The 16449-nt window shown below is 42.5% G+C and overlaps 2 protein-coding genes across 4 annotated transcripts in view; both read left to right on the top strand.

Moving 5' to 3' along the window:
- Positions 1-1879: 1879 nt before the first annotated feature.
- CHCHD1 (coiled-coil-helix-coiled-coil-helix domain containing 1) lies at positions 1880-3179 on the top strand. The gene is made up of 3 exons (XM_015866523.1): positions 1880-2054; positions 2173-2291; positions 2763-3179. The coding sequence occupies exons 1-3, from the start codon at positions 1913-1915 to the stop codon at positions 2874-2876; spliced, it is 375 nt and encodes a 124-aa protein (XP_015722009.1). The 5' UTR covers positions 1880-1912; the 3' UTR covers positions 2877-3179.
- A 213-nt stretch (positions 3180-3392) lies between these two features.
- LOC107315795 (neurotrypsin-like) overlaps positions 3393-16449 on the top strand; it is a 24216-nt gene continuing 11159 nt past the window's right edge. The window contains exons 1-8 of one of the 3 annotated variants that reach the window (XM_015866510.2): positions 3393-5131; positions 8676-8898; positions 10968-11013; positions 12784-13020; positions 13831-13954; positions 14632-14807; positions 15343-15490; positions 16229-16407. In XM_015866510.2, the coding sequence (XP_015721996.1) occupies positions 8827-8898; positions 10968-11013; positions 12784-13020; positions 13831-13954; positions 14632-14807; positions 15343-15490; positions 16229-16407 (982 nt within the window). In that variant the 5' untranslated portion in view covers positions 3393-5131; positions 8676-8826. Of the gene's footprint in view, positions 5132-7750; positions 8598-8675; positions 8899-10967; positions 11014-12783; positions 13021-13830; positions 13955-14631; positions 14808-15342; positions 15491-16228; positions 16408-16449 lie in introns of those variants that run through there. The other 2 variants (XM_015866509.2, XM_015866508.2) reach the window with 2 other exon arrangements.

The raw sequence follows: 16449 nt of genomic DNA, 5'->3' as shown, positions 1-16449 counted from the left end.
GCAGCTCAACTAGAGATGGTTCTGGGGATCTTGGAATGGATCAAAACAGACCACGGTGCTTAGAAACATCTCTGAGCAAGTAAGGAGATGTCAGGTAACTTGTAGAAGAATGGACTGAAATTGAATAGGTCTGAGAATCAGGGATTAGGGATGGCAGCTCAGATCTGTTTAGGTGAACAGAACAGTTCAGGGAGGCTGATACGGTTAAGATAGCTCAGGATAAGGTAAGCTAGCATTGTAGTGTTAGGACAGTGACCTGAGAAAAGAAATTGCCTCTGTCTTTGTGCTGATGAATGCACTAAGTGCTTATACCATCCAAGCACAATGCCCAGCAAAGGGGTGTAAGTCTGAACTGGTTCTAATGTTTGCAAACTGGTTAATCGTATTGCTAGTTAAAGTGGGGATGACTTTTAAGGCATCTCCAATTAAACTGATATGCCCTAGGACAGCTAACATTGAGGTTAAGGAGATCAGGGTGAGACAGCTGAGAATAAATAGCCATAGGCAAGGGTATTATGAGGTTGTATGGGAAGAATTAGGGCACTCAGGATAAACTTGGGTGAATATGTTAGAATTTACTTGAGGAAAGCTGGATCCAAGCAGTTCAGAAAGACATTGTCAACCCTCTGTGTTTCTTCCAATACACCTATTTGTGACTGGTTTTTGGAAAGTACCTGCAAGTTTTAGATGGTCTCGGGAAAGATCCATGGTGCAATTTCTTATCTCTTAAGAAGACACATAAGACAGCAATCTCATTTTAAGGATGACTCTTATTGCAGCACTTTTAGCATTGTGCATAATTACAGCACAGCATTTATCACAGCAGTGTAACTGACCGTCGTTCCATTTGTGATTTAGGGTTTTTTTCCAGTTCTGCTGAAGTGCAGGGTAGGATTCAGCCTTTAATGGTGTGCATTCAAAACAGAAGTGAGCAATGCAGTTAGAATTTCACATGCTTTTTATTGGTGTGTGTTCAGAATTCGTAGTGAAGCACCTGTGGGGTTTGTTGAGGGAAATGGGCTTCTGAATTACCCTGAAAATCAGAATATTTGTACAAAACAGGCTACGGGGAAACTCGGCTGCTGAGTAACAAACCCATTCTGTACTTCCACATTCTCCATTAAAACAAATGCTTATTCCTTGCTTCTGGTACATCTGCATGGTGCGTGCAGACACCATCACGTACGTTATTCTGTCTGCTTGGGAATTTCATAGGCTGATGCTCCAATCCGAGGCTGGATGCCAAGAAAAGCAGAAATGGTTTATAATGCAGAGAGCCATAAGTGGGGCAGGAAGGTATTAAAATTCTCCTTGTGTTGCTGCCTTTCTCTTTCACAGCCCCCCCCTCCTTTTTTTCTTGGAATTGTTTAAGAGAGATGAGCTTTTGAAGGTGAATGTACCTGAAGGTGCCGCCACCATTAGCTAATGTAATCTGTAGGAAGGAAGGGTGATTTACAACGACTGCAGCTCAGTTTCTGGGCTGTCTCAGTAATTACAGCCGTCACATGCGGCAGAGAAAAATGGCCATTGGAGACGTAAAGAGAGGCAAAAACACGGGCAGCCGAACCTGGCAGGGACTGGCTTAAAAATAACACCAATAATATACATAAGCCAGAATATATTAAATGTCCAGCTGCAGCAAAGTCTGCTAATGGTGCACAGGACTTTTCCGGTGTTGGTGTGGTTCAGTTGAAAGCAGCATAGCAAGAAGCCCTGTGTCTCCATGTCCTTAAGCAGGCCGACACTGCTCGGGTTTGGTGTGAAACGTTGATTTTTTACAGTCTGGGAAGTATAAGGGCTGTCGAAGCCGAGGTTGCAGCACCGACCCCTGCAGCGCCACAACCCTGCGCCCTTCGCCGGGTGACGTGAGCGGCGCTCCGGCCGTCTCGCCGTACGGCCTGTCGCAAAAAGCATGGCGGCGCCCGTGTACCCGGCTTGGGTGGGCCGCTGGGTGTCCGGGCAGTGGCGGCAGAGGAAGCGACCCCCGACTGTCCGCCCCATCCGGCCGCTGGTGCTGGCCGACAAGGTGGCGAACCGCCGGGAGATGGCGGGAGGTGAGTTACCGTCTCGTGGCTCCATGAGGTAGAACCCCGGCTGTGGGCTCTGCCCCTGAGAGCTGGCGCATGAAATCTCAGCTCCCTGAGCCCTCATCGTTGTGTGTTTCCCTTCTAGAGGCGACCTGTCTGACAGAGATGTCCGTGATGATGGCCTGCTGGAAGCAGAATGACTTCAACGATAAAGCGTGTGCTGATGAGATCCGGGCGTTCTATGACTGCGTGGCAATGGCAGAAGTAAGGAAAAATCTATTCTGTGTTCATAAAGTCCGGTAGTAGGGAAGGAGGAGAAACACTCAGTTGTTTTTTGTGTGCTAACGTAACAGTGTTCTGTGAATAAATTGACAGCAGAAATGAGAAACTGTGCACACGTTATTTAGTAGATTACAATGAAAATAAATTGAAAAATAGAACATAAAAAACAAAACAGATTTAAATTATATTGCTTTTATAAGCTTATAATACTGCTAAGTGAACATACGGATATATCATCTTCACAACATGTCCGTCTCATTTATTTCTCTGCTTAAAGAAACCTGTGCAGTTCTTAGAAGCCTTGTGACTATTTAGTTGACTGCTATCATGAGTGTTGCCTAAATACATAACATTCTTACCAAATAAGCATTCCAGTACAATTATTATTAGTCTTTACAGAGGAAACCCAGCAAATAAATGGGTAATATTCTTAGTTTTCTTTTTCTGTTTCAGAAGGAGCGCAAGGAAAAGAAGGACGAGTTAACACTGTCACTCAAGGGAAACATACCTTCAAGCAAAGTGAACAAGCTGCTGAGGAGGTTTCCTAATACTACGCGTTATGTGTAACGTGCTTTGCTAAAGGGACTGTGGACAAGCAGTTAAAGTTGAGGGTTTTGCAAAATAAATGATAAAAGGGGTTAATGAATGTTTAATGTCACACAATGTCTGTCAACACTGCTGGGTGGATGTAGGCTCCATATTTTATTTCCAGAGTGGGAAAAAAAAATTCCATCTTGACTGTGGGCTTAGTATTTCAGGAGGTTCTTGGATCTTGTGCTCTTAGGATTTTTGCAGTGAGTTGTCCAACCAGCCACTGTGTGGAGTAATGTACTCACTGTGAAATAAAATCCTGGAATGTCTGTAAACCTATTTTCTAAGCTAAGGATGATTTTTCTTTGGTTTATGATTTTCCTGCTTAACTTCGAGCTGCTGTCAATAAGTGCTCAGGCCCAGACACTGAGCCAGCTTAGAACTGATAGTAATTTAATGACTCGTACTCCTGCGTGTATGTATGCACAGTTTGGTTCCTCTTGACATTTTTTTAATTCTTGTTCCTGTGCAAGAAGACTGTGGAATGAGGAAGAAATTTCCAGCAAAATACTTTGCTGATACACAATGCATTGGTAAGGGTTTTAGACCTTTTGGTTTGCAGGTGAGAAAAGCATGGTGTCGTGGCAGATCAATTAGGCTGCCTGTGCAACAATAAAATGATGCAAGACTGTTGTTTGGCATGGATGAGTCAGATTCTACAGCAGAATGTTCCATTGTTTCAGTTAAACAAAAAAAAAACAATAAGAAAAAGATGGAAAGAAAGTTCAAGCAAGTACAGGTACTGAAACTGGGTAATTAACTGTTAGTTTTGATAGGTTAATTTTCACTAGAGTGCCACAGAACTGCAGGTAGGTTCCTGTTTTAGGACCAGTACCTGATTGGTTAAAATATATAGCGAGAAAAATGCAGTGCCAGAGAGAACTAACAGTATAATCATATATGTCTCTAATTTCTTGGAGCATAAAGAAAAGCAAAGATGAAGATACAGAGTGGTACTTGCAGACTGATTGTGTATGACTGTATAGTTCATTTAAATGCTCAATGATGAGTTATTCCACAAGGTTACTTACTGTTGGTGCTAACGTGGCATAAAGGAGTCCTTCAGAGGAGCTGGGATGGGTAAGAATATTCTGTTCACATCTGAGTTTGGGAAGATGCTTCTGTATGTAACATTTTGCGTTTCCCATCCAAAAGATGCCCTCTAAGGGCATCTTTGTTAATTCTTATTTCTGAAAGAGATGAGCTAAGCTGGGAGTAAGGAACTGAATGAATTCTACATTTTCTTATATTGATGAGTCTTCTTTCTTTGTATTACGATTTACAATATCAAATATAGCTTTGCAGCTCTTGGAGTAGGAGCTGTGCTGTGCTAAATGTATCATATTCTAGAGTCTGTGAAGGACTGTCATTGTATAAAAGATTGCGAGAGAATAACACTTTGTTAGAATTTTACGTTTGAAATTCTTCTCAGTTCTCATGAATGTAGACAGCTTATTCTCGGATCTTAACTACTTCATGGAGAACTTCCTGAGTTCAGTTATTGTTTTTCCTGACAATTTTAGGGAGTGTGTTTATTTGGAGGTGGAATGGAGGAAAGAGGATGTTTTTCAGATACACTCAAGTTTTACAGTGTTTCTTTTAGATGTACTCTGGCAGTTCTTTTGGTTGGTAATCCCATGCTGTAACCAGAAAGGCCTCGTGGTACTGATTGTCCTTGGCCATTTGAGTTGCTGCAGTTTCCTCATCTCACATTAAGCTTGTGTCATGTTCCATGATGTAATTTATACTGGGGAGTCATTCCATTACTAGTTTATATATATATATTAATATATATATATATTAATTATATATAGCTCTGAAAACCTGTTGACCATTTTATATATATATATATATATATATAAAACAACATCCTTTCTGAGTTCAGGGCTTGTTGGGGCATAAAAGAAAGCTGGGTTCTGTTGCTCCTGGTGTTGAGCCCACTGTATAAGAACATTGCTGCAGAGATCTGTATGTGATTGCATGATGGGGAAAGAATTACACAAAGCAGACTGGATGTTCTACTCTCCTAAGCAGGATTTACAGGATTTAAGCAAATCTGCTGGAATTCCTTGATCTCGTTCGTGCACCTTATAGTTTGAGTATGTTACCAGTACTCTGTGATTGCTGTTAACTACCTTTATTCTCAGGCTTTCACTGAAGACCTTTTATGGAGGAAGCTCTGATTTTTCTACATTATCCTGAACTTCAGACCTCAGTATCTCTACTTAAGGGTAGGAAATTCTCGGATGTTATTAGTGAATACTTAGATGTAAAGAGAGACCTTACATTTCATCCCTTTGGTTAGTCATTTTGACTAACATTCAAAGAAGTTAAAAAAGATGGTTTAATACCACACTGTTTCTTTTTAACCCCCATGGCTTCTAGGCCCATGGCCAGAGGGAGCTTTACTGATTTTGTTTATTTAGATTTGCAAAACAGCTGTGATTGTCCCAGGTATTTTAGCATCCCTTTGCTCCCTGTTAGTTTCTCTGGTAGATGTCCTTCAAGGTCTGCGCAGTTGATGCCCCTAGAGGGACAGAATAGAAGTTGTTCTTGTACTTTTTGTAAACATTTTTCCAATCTGCAATTTAGTGAGTTGACGATTTAAAATATATTTACTGTGCTTTTGTTATGAGTAGTCTGCAAGCAAAGCTGATCTATGTTAGCAATCTCTATAGGCTACCAACAAGCATTCAGTAGGTGTATGAACAAGAGGATGGCCTACAGCACCTGCGTTTAGGTGACTTTCTTGATAAAAACACAGTATTACAGAATATCCTGAGTTGGAGAGGACCCATAAGGATCACTGAGTCCAACTCCTGGCTCCACAAAGGACTGCCCTAAACTCAAATCATAATGGTCACATGAGAAAGCAAAGGACAACCCCCTCTGAAGGACTTATAGTTAAAAGATTAGGAGCTGCCAGCTGATACATTGTCCTGCATTCTCTGCTGAGGAGATGGAACTATGAGAATAGCAAAAGCACTAAGGTCTAGTTCTTGGCTCCAAGTCAGTCTTGGCATTGATTTGGACCTGTTCTTGTTCAGAATATGACAAGCAGAATTACTTTCTTGCTTCTTAGCCTAGGGAGATGGAGATACACCTTTTAATTGAAAGACATGGCAACTGGTTTTTGTTGATGTTTTTATTTGAGGTTTTTGTTTTTGTTTAAAGGAATAGTAGTCCTGCCAGTTCAGGAGTAGTCAGTTTAATTCCTGAGAAACAAGCTCATTTTAAAATACAGTACTTTGAGTTTAGAAGGGTCTATACAGAATAATCTGGAAAAAATACAACAGAGAGACTGTTGGGAATGGTAGACTGTTGTTATTGTATTATACTACGTTTATATCAGAGTGAGGAGGTGATATGTGTTAAATTCTGGACTTAGATAATTACAGTTGTTTCAAATTTGGACACACAGGGAAGTTCTAAGTGTGTCATGTATCTAGAGATAACTTAAAACGTGTTTCAAGTACTGTAGTTATATTGGTGTAATTTCATTCTTAGTCAATCTGAAACACACAGATGAAGGTAATTTAGCTTGTGGTATCTTGAAAACTGTTAAGCCAGGACAGTCCAAGAGGGACTGCTGCCAGAATAATGAGCAGTAAAACTGTGATAAAAAGCAAAAATCCTTCAGTGTAGACAACTCTTGATCTTCGAGTTGCAGCAGTATGTGAGCAAATAGGTAAGGAAGAAGAGAGGTGTGTAGTATGAGCTCTTCTTGAATCTGAAGTCTATCAGGGAAATGTCCTCCTGTGTGCCAGAAAACCAGGGGGAGCTCTTAGCAAGTAGGAAGTAATTGCAGACTTCACACAGAGGAGACTGTTGCAAAGACCAAATACATGTTCACTTCCATTAGGAATCTGAATCCCAAACTTGGGCTTCTGTTGCTTTTGATGCTCTGGACTGTGTTTTGCTTTTCAGTAAATCACTTTAAAACATGTAGGAAAGCCTTGACTTAAGAGAGGGGGAAGCTACTGTGAGAGAAATCCAGTATGGACTTTTGCTAGAGGTTATAAACCCTATTAGTACACGTCAGATAGAGTTTGTATTGAGCTTTTCTTTTCCAGTCCTGGTGAGTTGAATAGGTGAGCTTCTTGGGAGTTAGGAAACTGCATCAACCATCCCTCCAGTCCTCAGTCAGGAGTGCTAGTGATTTTTCTCTTAGTGTTTCCAGTACATTCTTTCCTTATGTTTTCACTGAAGTGATTAGAAAATTCCAACACATTCCCATCTTTGCTTTTTGTTTTGCTCCTTTTTGCCTGTGCCACCTGAGAGTTAGAGAATGCTGTAGCTTCTAAGCTATTTCCATCTCCGCTTGGCCTGATCATCTGCCTTGTGTGCTACAGGGATATAGGAGATTTGCTTCTAATTAAATGAGTGTAATTCTTGGCCAAATCCACCGTGTCCAGAATGCAATGTGGTACAAATCCACTCAAACCTCTCCTTTCTACCACTTAGCGACTCCTCTAAAGGATCCAGATGTAGTGGAACTTCATTGCATTTGATGAGTGACTAAAGATGAGGCAACGCAAAGCTGTCATGTGAAGTGACTGATGGGCAATAAGGGAGAAAAGAAAAGAAAAAAAGAAAGGTTTTTTGTCAAGGCAGTGGATTCGTATCAGCCTGTTTCTTGTTTTTATGCCGAAAGTCTCTTTAAAAATGCTTCTCAGCAAGCTTGGCCAGAAATGAGCTCATTTCTTAAGGTGACCGTAGTTCGTGCTGCAGGACGCTAAGAGTTAATCCCTCCATAATCAGAATGTAAATGTAGTAAGTGCCCATTAGACTGAGCTGCAGAGCAGTGTAGGGAACATGAGAAATTTCCAAAATTAAACCATTTCAAGTTCCCTCCTTAGTTTTAATTAATAATGTTTAATATTTTTATTGTATTCTTTGTGAAGGAGCAGTAGTTCAAAATGAACTAGCCTCAACAACAACAAGCCAAAAACAGCCCACCAGAACACTTCAGGATTAATTGATAGCAATACAATAATAACTCCACTCTGGAAATTGCCCTAGCCAGTCAAATGAAAACGTTACAGCCCCAAGGTCAAAGAGACACTGGGTGGATAAGATCCCTGGAGGCAATACGCCAGGTAGCAAGGTGCAGGGCTGAAAGGTGGGTACGCTCCCCCTGAGAGTTGATTTTTCCTTGGGAGAGCTCCTTAACATAGTTTTCTGGGCCCCGTTTACCTGAGTTCAAATCTAAGGAGAGTCTGACCTCGGGAAGCTGCAAGCAGCTAATCAAGGAGGCAGCGGTGGGAGGATAAAGTCCAGATTCCTTCCAACAAGTATAATCTCTGGCGAGCGTGCGTGCACAAGCTGTTTCCTTTTCCAGTTTTACTGCTGGAGCTGTTGCAGAAGGAAACCCCAGATCCTTGTTGCTGCTACATCTTTTGTGCTTAAGGGGAGAGAAGGAATTTCAGGAGAGAGCGGCTGGCCGGGCTGCCGGGCGGTGTCGGGGAGGCGGATGCTGGCGGTCAGGAGAAATGCGTACCTAGAGCCAAGCGAGAGGCTGGGACAGCGAGCAAAAGGGAGGGGACAGCGGAGGTGCGGGAGCAGCTGAGGGCTGCGCCCTGCCCGTCTGCGCTTGTCTCCTGCTGGTTTTGAAGGTGATAGGAGAGATTCTGGGGCACGATCTTCCTTCTATCCCTTTCCTTTTCCCTTTCTGAAGAGAAGAATCAAGGAGAAGAGGTGGGGAGGGGACGGGGGGAGTGAGATTATAAGATGCTGCTGGGAACTTTGATCCCTTCCATCCCTTTCCCCACGCAGAAATGAAAGAAGCATCCCGCTCCCTCAAAGCGGCAAGCACCCGGCCCTCCGGGAAACCGAGCTGGAGAGGGAGAAGAGGAGGCAGCAGCTGAGCCCAGCAGCAGAATGAGACTGTGAAGCTTGAAGCTGCTGCCCACTTTGTACAGGAAGGATGAGGATCCCCAGAATACTTAGGCTGTTGGTAGAGCTCTCGAGTCTGTTATCGTGTCTCAGATGCAGGAAGGTAAGAAAAATTAATATTCTATCTGTTTGTAAAAAGTCACCTCGATTTATATATATATGTATTTTTAATATCCTCACTGTGAGTTGATTGTGTTCTTATTGATATGTTTTCTGAAGTATCCAAGCAGCTGTGGTCTCAGGGAAGGGCTGGGGGCTTGGGGAGGGATTTATTTCATTGTGCATATGACATTAATAAATGGAAACAAAGAAGGATGCACAAGGGCTTGCAGATGCTTTGGCTCAGGTTTCCCATGTTACTCAAGTACTGCAGTGACCCAGGCATGAGAGATCCTTTGTTTCTGTTCTTCACCAATGGACTGGTGATCCCTATTGCTGTTATGGGCAGATGATTTATAGCTCGTAGAGCTGGAGCAGCGACTGCAGCATGATCTGTGGCACAAAAATCTTGTAATGTTGGAGGGTTTTGGAATCTGCTACAGGAACTGGCATCAACTAGTTTTTCAATAGAAGGGAAGCATATTACTTGAACTGGAGTTCTGTCATTTATGGTCAGTCTCCAGGAGGAGTAGGTTCGGTCAGTTATTATAGCAGTCCATCCCTCTATCTCATGTTAGCTCACAAGTGTAAGTGCACAGTAGAACACAGAAGTCAGGGATTTGGGTTGTGACTCACCTGTCCTGTGTATTATCTTGGGCAGTCACCAAAGTGTTACTAAGCTCACTTTCCACTCTTTGCAAAGCACTTTTGAGATCCTCCCGTGAGTCCTTCAGCATTCTTGGTTTACAGAACATTATGTGGTCTCAGAACAGCTGGATACATGCAGACAGATGGATTTTTGGCTGAAGAGGTTTTGTCAGTTAATTGCTGTCTTATCTATGCATCCTCTTGTGCATGTGCACCTGAGCTCTGATTTGCTCTTTCTGAACTGTGTCAGGAATTCATCTTCAATATGCAGTGTCATATTCTGACTTCCAGAGGACGATGATGAAGCTTGGCCATAGCTCTGAACACCTGTTGACCATTATATATAAGCTTCATCTGTAAATTAAATCAGCCATGAATAGGTGTCATATTCTTGTCTGGCATCTACGGGGACTATCCCTATTTATTCCAGAAGAGGGTTCAGTTTAATTCTGACAGTCTTTCAGGGAGAGCTGAGACTGAGAGAAGGAAAATCATTGTGTTTTGAAGAAAAACAGAACCATTTATTTAGCTGATTCTCTTCATATGCACACCTCTGCTCTGTGAATTAAAACTCTTTGTTCATATATATCTGGCTGTATTTAGAAATGAATCAAACTGCACAAAGCTAGCAGAAGCATGTACTCTGGGTCTGTGAAGGTCTTGCACCTGCCTGCATACCATGCAATGTGTTGAAGTGGAGATCCCTATCTCTCAACCAAAGTCAAGTTATAACCACCAAAAACACTGCCTACAAGAGGAAATGTAATCTTGGGCATGGCCAAGATGCTATAATGAGGGCTTTATTTCATATTCTTTGTTCTTAGCTACTTCATATGATTTGGATAATAGTCTCATACAAAATCTTGTGCTCTCACTTATTTAAAAACAAAATCCTCAAAAAAACGTGCTAGATTTTCTTCTTCAGTTGTTTCCCACTTGGTACGTGGATGTTTATTACTATTTTAACATGGAACCCTAGGGGCACCATCCCATCAGATAGATGTGTTTGCTCCTGTGGTCGTGGATTGCTTATTCTTTGCACGGAAGGAGACTGAGTGGTTATTCATTATTTTTCCTTACTAATAACGTGATTTTTTCCCCAACTTTTCTTTCCATAGAGATCTCACTCTGGCATCAGATTTTATTTGCTGAGAGCATTGGGGCTGAAACCTTGAAAAGAACAAGCAGAGCCCTGTTATGTGCTTAGATCAAGGGTAAATCTCTGCAGGCCAGCAATTATTCATTTTATTGTCAGTGGGCAGAGCTGTGATTGGATTTGAAGAAGAGCAATGGAGAGAACAGAGAAGAAGCTGGTTACCAGGGTGTGTTTGCCTAAAGCAGCAAAAGGCCGAGCTGCTTTCAGAACATGCCCGTGTTTATTTCATTGGATAATCATCTCTGCTTTCGCTCTGTTTCTTTTCTCAGGCTCTCCTGGGATCCCAGCCCAGCCAAAACCATTTGCAGAGTGCAGGTAAGAACAAGAAGTTATTAATTCAGTCATCAGGCAGATTCTTTCCTGCAGTGGTGATCTGAGACCACAGGTACAATGAACCACTGCTATCTGGCTTTATTCCCTCCTTTCCATCATTTCTTTTATCCTGCATGCCTCAATGCTTATCTCCTTCACCAACATGGCCAAACTGCTTTCTCTTCGTCATGTCTAATACTCTTGCACTTCTCTGTTCCTCCCCCATGTTCTTTTCCTTTCATCTCTATTTCTGCCCTAGTCTTTTTTTGCATGCTCACTCCACCTAGTAAGTACTGAATTCTCATGTTCTCCCCTCTTAAGCTCACAGGTAATCCAAAGAGCACAGTGTGTCTTCCAGGTGTCTAACTGACCTAACTGTAATTGCCTGTCACTTTTGTACCTTGTAGCTAACCTTCAGCTGTTGTTTGTCTCTGCTGTTTGTCCCACATGTCTTTGTAGCAGAAGAATTTTTCTGATTTATTTGTGTGTGTGTGAATGGAGCTATAACTGTTATCCATTTTTTCAGTTTACCCATTTTATACATTCTTAAAAAACACACCCTCACACAGAATCTTGTTCTGGTTTCCCTGTTTCTTATTTCAGAGTCATGACTGGAGAGGTTGGGTGTTTTTTTCTTTTTTTTTTTTTCTTTATTAAGACAATATTGAATTAAATGTTGGGATTTCTTTGCATGAGACTTTTATGTAGACGCTGGCCTGGAACACTGGCTTCTTTGCTCCACCTTGTGATATGCTAATGTGCATAAAGGCATACATACGATGAATGACAATGCCATTTCACATCTTTCTGATTTACACAATGAAATTATGCCCAGCTTTCAACTCTTCTCTGTCTCAGTCAATTAAGGCAGGCAATTGATCTTTTGAAGAACTTAGAACCAAATTTAAGAGCATCATATTCAGGTACCAAAGGAGGTAGAAAAGGGGAGAAGTCTGTGACAGGCTCAAAAGCAAGCCCGGAGTAAGGGCATATGTTACTGAAATTACTGGCAACGAGAACCAGTTCAAATTATTTGTATTTGAGTCCAATTTAACACATTTCAAAGACCCAAGCTATGTATCTTCAGGGTTTGTTTGTTTATTTGTTTGTTGTTTTTTCTTAAGTTGCTCTGGAAATAATCATAGAATCGTAGAATGGTTTGGGTTGGAAAGGACTTTCAAGACCATCAAGTTCCAACCCCCCTGCTATATGCAGGGACACCTCCCTCTAGACCAGGTTGCTCAAAGCCCCATCCAGCCTGGCCACGACTACCTACAAAGAGGGGCATCTACAACCTGTCTGGGCAACCTGTTCTGGTATGTCACCACCCTCACAGTAAAGAATTCCTTCCCAATATCTAATTTAAGTCTACCCTCTTCCAGTTTAAAGCCATTTCCCCTTGTCTTATCACTTATGAAAAGTCCCTCCCCAGATTTCCTGCAGGCCCCCTTCATGTACTGAAAGGCTGCTGTGGGGTGTCCCCCAGTGCCTTCTCTTCTCCAGGCTAAAGAACCCCAGCTCTCTCAGCCTGTCCCTATAAGGCAGGTGTTCCAACCTTCTGATCATCTTTGCGGCCTTCTTCTGGACACGCTCATTGTCCTTCTTGTGTTGGCGGACCCAGAACTGGATGCAGTATTCCAGATGGGGTCTCATGAAGAGACTCAAGACTATAGACAGAGAAGGTGGTTCAAGAGATGAGCTCATATCTGATGTTGTCTGATCCTCCATATGTGATGCCTTCGGTATAGCTAACAGCTTTCTTTCTGTGCCCAGTGTCCAGTGGGTGTGGCATCGGACCTCTTGGGTACTACAATGGCTCGTTGTCTGTCACTGAGGCTGGGGCAGAGTGCCTGAACTGGGCGGAGTTCCCTGATTACGTTCAGCAGTACCCAGACCGTGGCTTAGGGAACCACAACCACTGCAGAAACCCAGATGGGGGAACTACACCCTGGTGCTTCTTCCGGCTTGCATCAGGGGCCATCAGCTGGGCTAACTGTGACTGTAACCAAGGTAAGACTGTTTCCTATTTGCCAGAGCCTGGGATACTCTGTCTTAAGGGGTTAGGGCCAGAAGTGATGCTATGCAGACCTGTACATAGCAGTTAGGACAACCTGTGAAAGAAGTGTCCCAGTTTGTCTGAAGAATTAGAACTAAAAGCTAGCCTGTGTGGGAGAAGAACATCTGTACGTACTAGGGGGTGGATTTAAGCTGCTGCAGCCATAATGTCTTTTATAGATGCTTTTATTCTCATACAAGGGAATTCTTTCAACTTAGGTAATTCTGAAAGCAGTTCAAGTTATGTGGAAAACAACCCACTCCAACTCCTTAAGTCTTCATATCAGTGCTCTCCTCATGTAATTGTAGCAGCTCAAATACAGAAAAATCTTCTGTGATTAGATTTGTAAGTCGTCTGTTGCAAAGTGGGTCCTAAGCTTCCTTTAGAATTCCTTGCAGTGCCAGCAAAAGGACTGCTGCTTATTTTGAGGCATGCAAGGAAGCTCTCAGTACACTGATTTGTGCAATGCTTTTCTGTTTGTCTTTATTCGCTGACTTTAACTGTGTTTTACAGAATGGATAATAAATGAGACAACAAATATCTTCCTTCAACAGTAAGCACATTCAAAGATAGCTTCTTTAAAGTGAAGGGTACAACAAGCCTAGGTGTGCTGTGTGCCTGCCGCACCCTTACACTACTCATGAAAGTCAGTGACAGCACCACAAAACAGGATGTGAGGAATTGGGTCCAATTCAGCTCAGCTACACTCAAAAGTCCAAGACTTGCTGATCAGAAATGTCCTTCTTTTTCTTTTTTGCTGGAAGGTGCTGTGCGGTTGGCTGAAGATAGCAGTGTGGAGCTGTACTTTGGTGGACTCTGGGGTACCATCTGTGCTGACCTCTGGACTGACTGGGATGCCAGTGTTGTCTGCAGGCAGCTGGGTCTCAGGTGGGAACCTCACTGTGGCTTGAAGTGTTATGTGCTCATACGTTCTCTGAGAGCCTCATTAATTACTGTCCTTCTGGAGTAATATGTAGGCTGTGGGAGAGGAGTTTGTTCTGTTGGCTGATTTCTCACTTGGTAGGGTTCTTTGCACCTGTTTTCTTTCCGTGGCTATGCCTAGCCCCAGTCAGCATTTGCAAGAACTGTAGTTACTAAAGCTTGCTGTTCGAGGCTGTGTTGAATGATTCGATTTTTAATATTATCATTCTAGTATTACTGTACTGATCTTTTAGAATATGTTGTGACTATGAACCCTCCTAGGGAATCTCTCATTTGGACCTTCAGTCTTCCAAAGAAGAAGAGATTAGGACCGTGGAGAAGGAAGAATTTGATTCAGATATTTAGATGTGCTGACCATGTTACAGTCTGTTGATGGGTTTGCTTATTGCTCTCCAGTGAGAGTACAATTTATGACCAGATCAGCTCTGCTTCAGGGAAGATAGAATGTTTTATGTGGGGGGAAAGTACTATGTGCTTGTTTGCTTAGACTGGAAAGGGCTACCCCTTTAAGATCTCACAATTAACTGGGCTCACAAGATGTGAATTGCCACAGTTGGGCTGGAAAACAAGTGTGAGTTAAACAGTACAACAGTTTCATCGTTCTGTTGCATTCTCCATAACAGTGAGATTGGCACAGCTGGAAAGAAGAATCATCCTGGACTGTGGCCTATTCCCCTGCACCTGCAGTCAGCAAACTGCCATGGGGATGAGAAAACCCTCTTGCAGTGTGGCTATCAGGAAGCTGTGTCAGGAACATGTAACCAGGGAAGCGCCATGGTGACATGTGTCCCTCCAGAAGGTAAATCTCCAAAGGGAGGTTCACTCCCTTTTTCTTGTGTCTAATTTACTTGAAATCTAGTGTTGCCGATAAGATATTAGATCTGAGATCATTATGCTGTGGAGAGTAAATCATTGGAGCATATTCTTCTTTCACCTGCTGTGAAGGTGATTACTTTCCTTCCAGTGGAAAATAAAGTATTTTTTCCCAACCCAAGTACTAAGTGGGCATACTTCTAAAATCACTGAAAGATGGCAGTTGCTTATGACCACATCCCTTTTCATTCAAAACAGGTTTTTGTTCACAGGCAAAATAATGACCTGTCCTGGTCATTATAGCAGCCATTTAAAGAGCTGTCCCTGGACTAGTGGCACCTCCTGCTGTGGCTTTCAGTCATGGATGTTTCTAGAGGGTTTGGAGGGGAGAAAGTGGTAGAATGGACCAAGAGAGTCCCAGCAGTGGCTCTGGCTGGTGAACAGTTCTATGCCCTTAACTGCTGGATGTGCTTTGTCTCCATCTTGCCCTGTTTTGTTCTTTTTCATTTTTTGAAACATAGGTGTAGGTGCTCCATTGCGTTTAGTTGGGGGAAAGGAGAGCTTTGAAGGGCGCGTGGAGGTTTACCATGATGGCAAGTGGGGAACCATCTGTGATGACCAATGGGACGACCGTGATGCTGAAGTAGTTTGTAGGCAGCTGGGACTCAGGTACTTTCCATACTGTTCATCATGGAGTGGTAATAGAAGTAGTCTGAATAAAGAATGTGAGAGCATGTACCTTCACTATATAGCACCATTCCTTTCTATGGGCAGGGTAAGAAAATCTTGGGGAAGATAATTCCAGATTTAACATCCTATCATGGGATTTTGTACTTAAGTAAGTCAGCTTTATAGGTTATGCTATTTGAAAGAGTTGGTATAACCCTATCCAATGTTTGTTTATGTTTATCCCTGTTCATTATTTTTACATCCTTGTAATACACATATTCACGGCTGCGGTGTTAACTTGTCATGGTGACTTCTACAGGTGAATTGCAGTCATTTATTTGTTTAAATTTAAACACCTTCAGTTTCTCTGGCTGTCTGTATCCTCTTCATTCAGGAAAAGCAATGGAGCACCTAATTCTCTATACTGTCTGGCACTTAATGCAAGTAACTGTTGTATACGAAATCAAATCAGCATAATTGCTCAAAATAGCTGAGTCAAGTTTGAGATCCTTCCTACTTTGGGAGTTTTGCCTTTCACTGAGATTAAGACATCATTGTCCTCAAATCATACTGAAGAGCTTTCCAGTGAGATATATTGGTTATCAGTTGACAACACCACTGTGTAAGAAATACAGATCAGCTATGGAAGGACTAGTGTAGGAGAGACTCTGGGAAACGCAGAATCCAAGAGCACCAGACTGTGACCTTCCTTACTGAATTTTCATGTATCTGTTGCAGTGGGAACCCAAAAGCCTTGTCATGGGCTCACTATGGGCAGGGATCTGGCCCCATCCTGCTAGATGAGGTGGAGTGCTCAGGCAATGAACTCTCACTTGACCAATGCAAGAAGAGTGACTGGGGGCAACAAAACTGTGACCATATTGAAGATGCTGGTGTCTCCTGTGACCCTTTTACAGGTACGTACTTAGAGTTCTGTGCCAGTCAGGTGCAGCCTTACT

Source organism: Coturnix japonica, chromosome 6 (assembly GCF_001577835.2).
Source record: "Coturnix japonica isolate 7356 chromosome 6, Coturnix japonica 2.1, whole genome shotgun sequence".
NCBI classification, from domain to species: Eukaryota; Metazoa; Chordata; class Aves; order Galliformes; family Phasianidae; genus Coturnix; species Coturnix japonica.
The sequence above is the reverse complement of the archived record's forward strand: the minus strand, read 5'-3'. Positions and strand labels throughout refer to the sequence as shown.

Bases quoted from the DNA above. Each gene is read 5' to 3' on its own strand.
- CHCHD1 (XM_015866523.1), top strand. From the start codon at position 1,913: ATGGCGGCGCCCGTGTACCCGGCTTGGGTGGGCCGCTGGGTGTCCGGG. The intron at 2,055-2,172 runs GTGAGTTACCGT...TTTCCCTTCTAG, and splicing joins CCGCCGGGAGATGGCGGGAG to AGGCGACCTGTCTGACAGAG. The intron at 2,292-2,762 runs GTAAGGAAAAAT...TTTCTGTTTCAG, and splicing joins ACTGCGTGGCAATGGCAGAA to AAGGAGCGCAAGGAAAAGAA.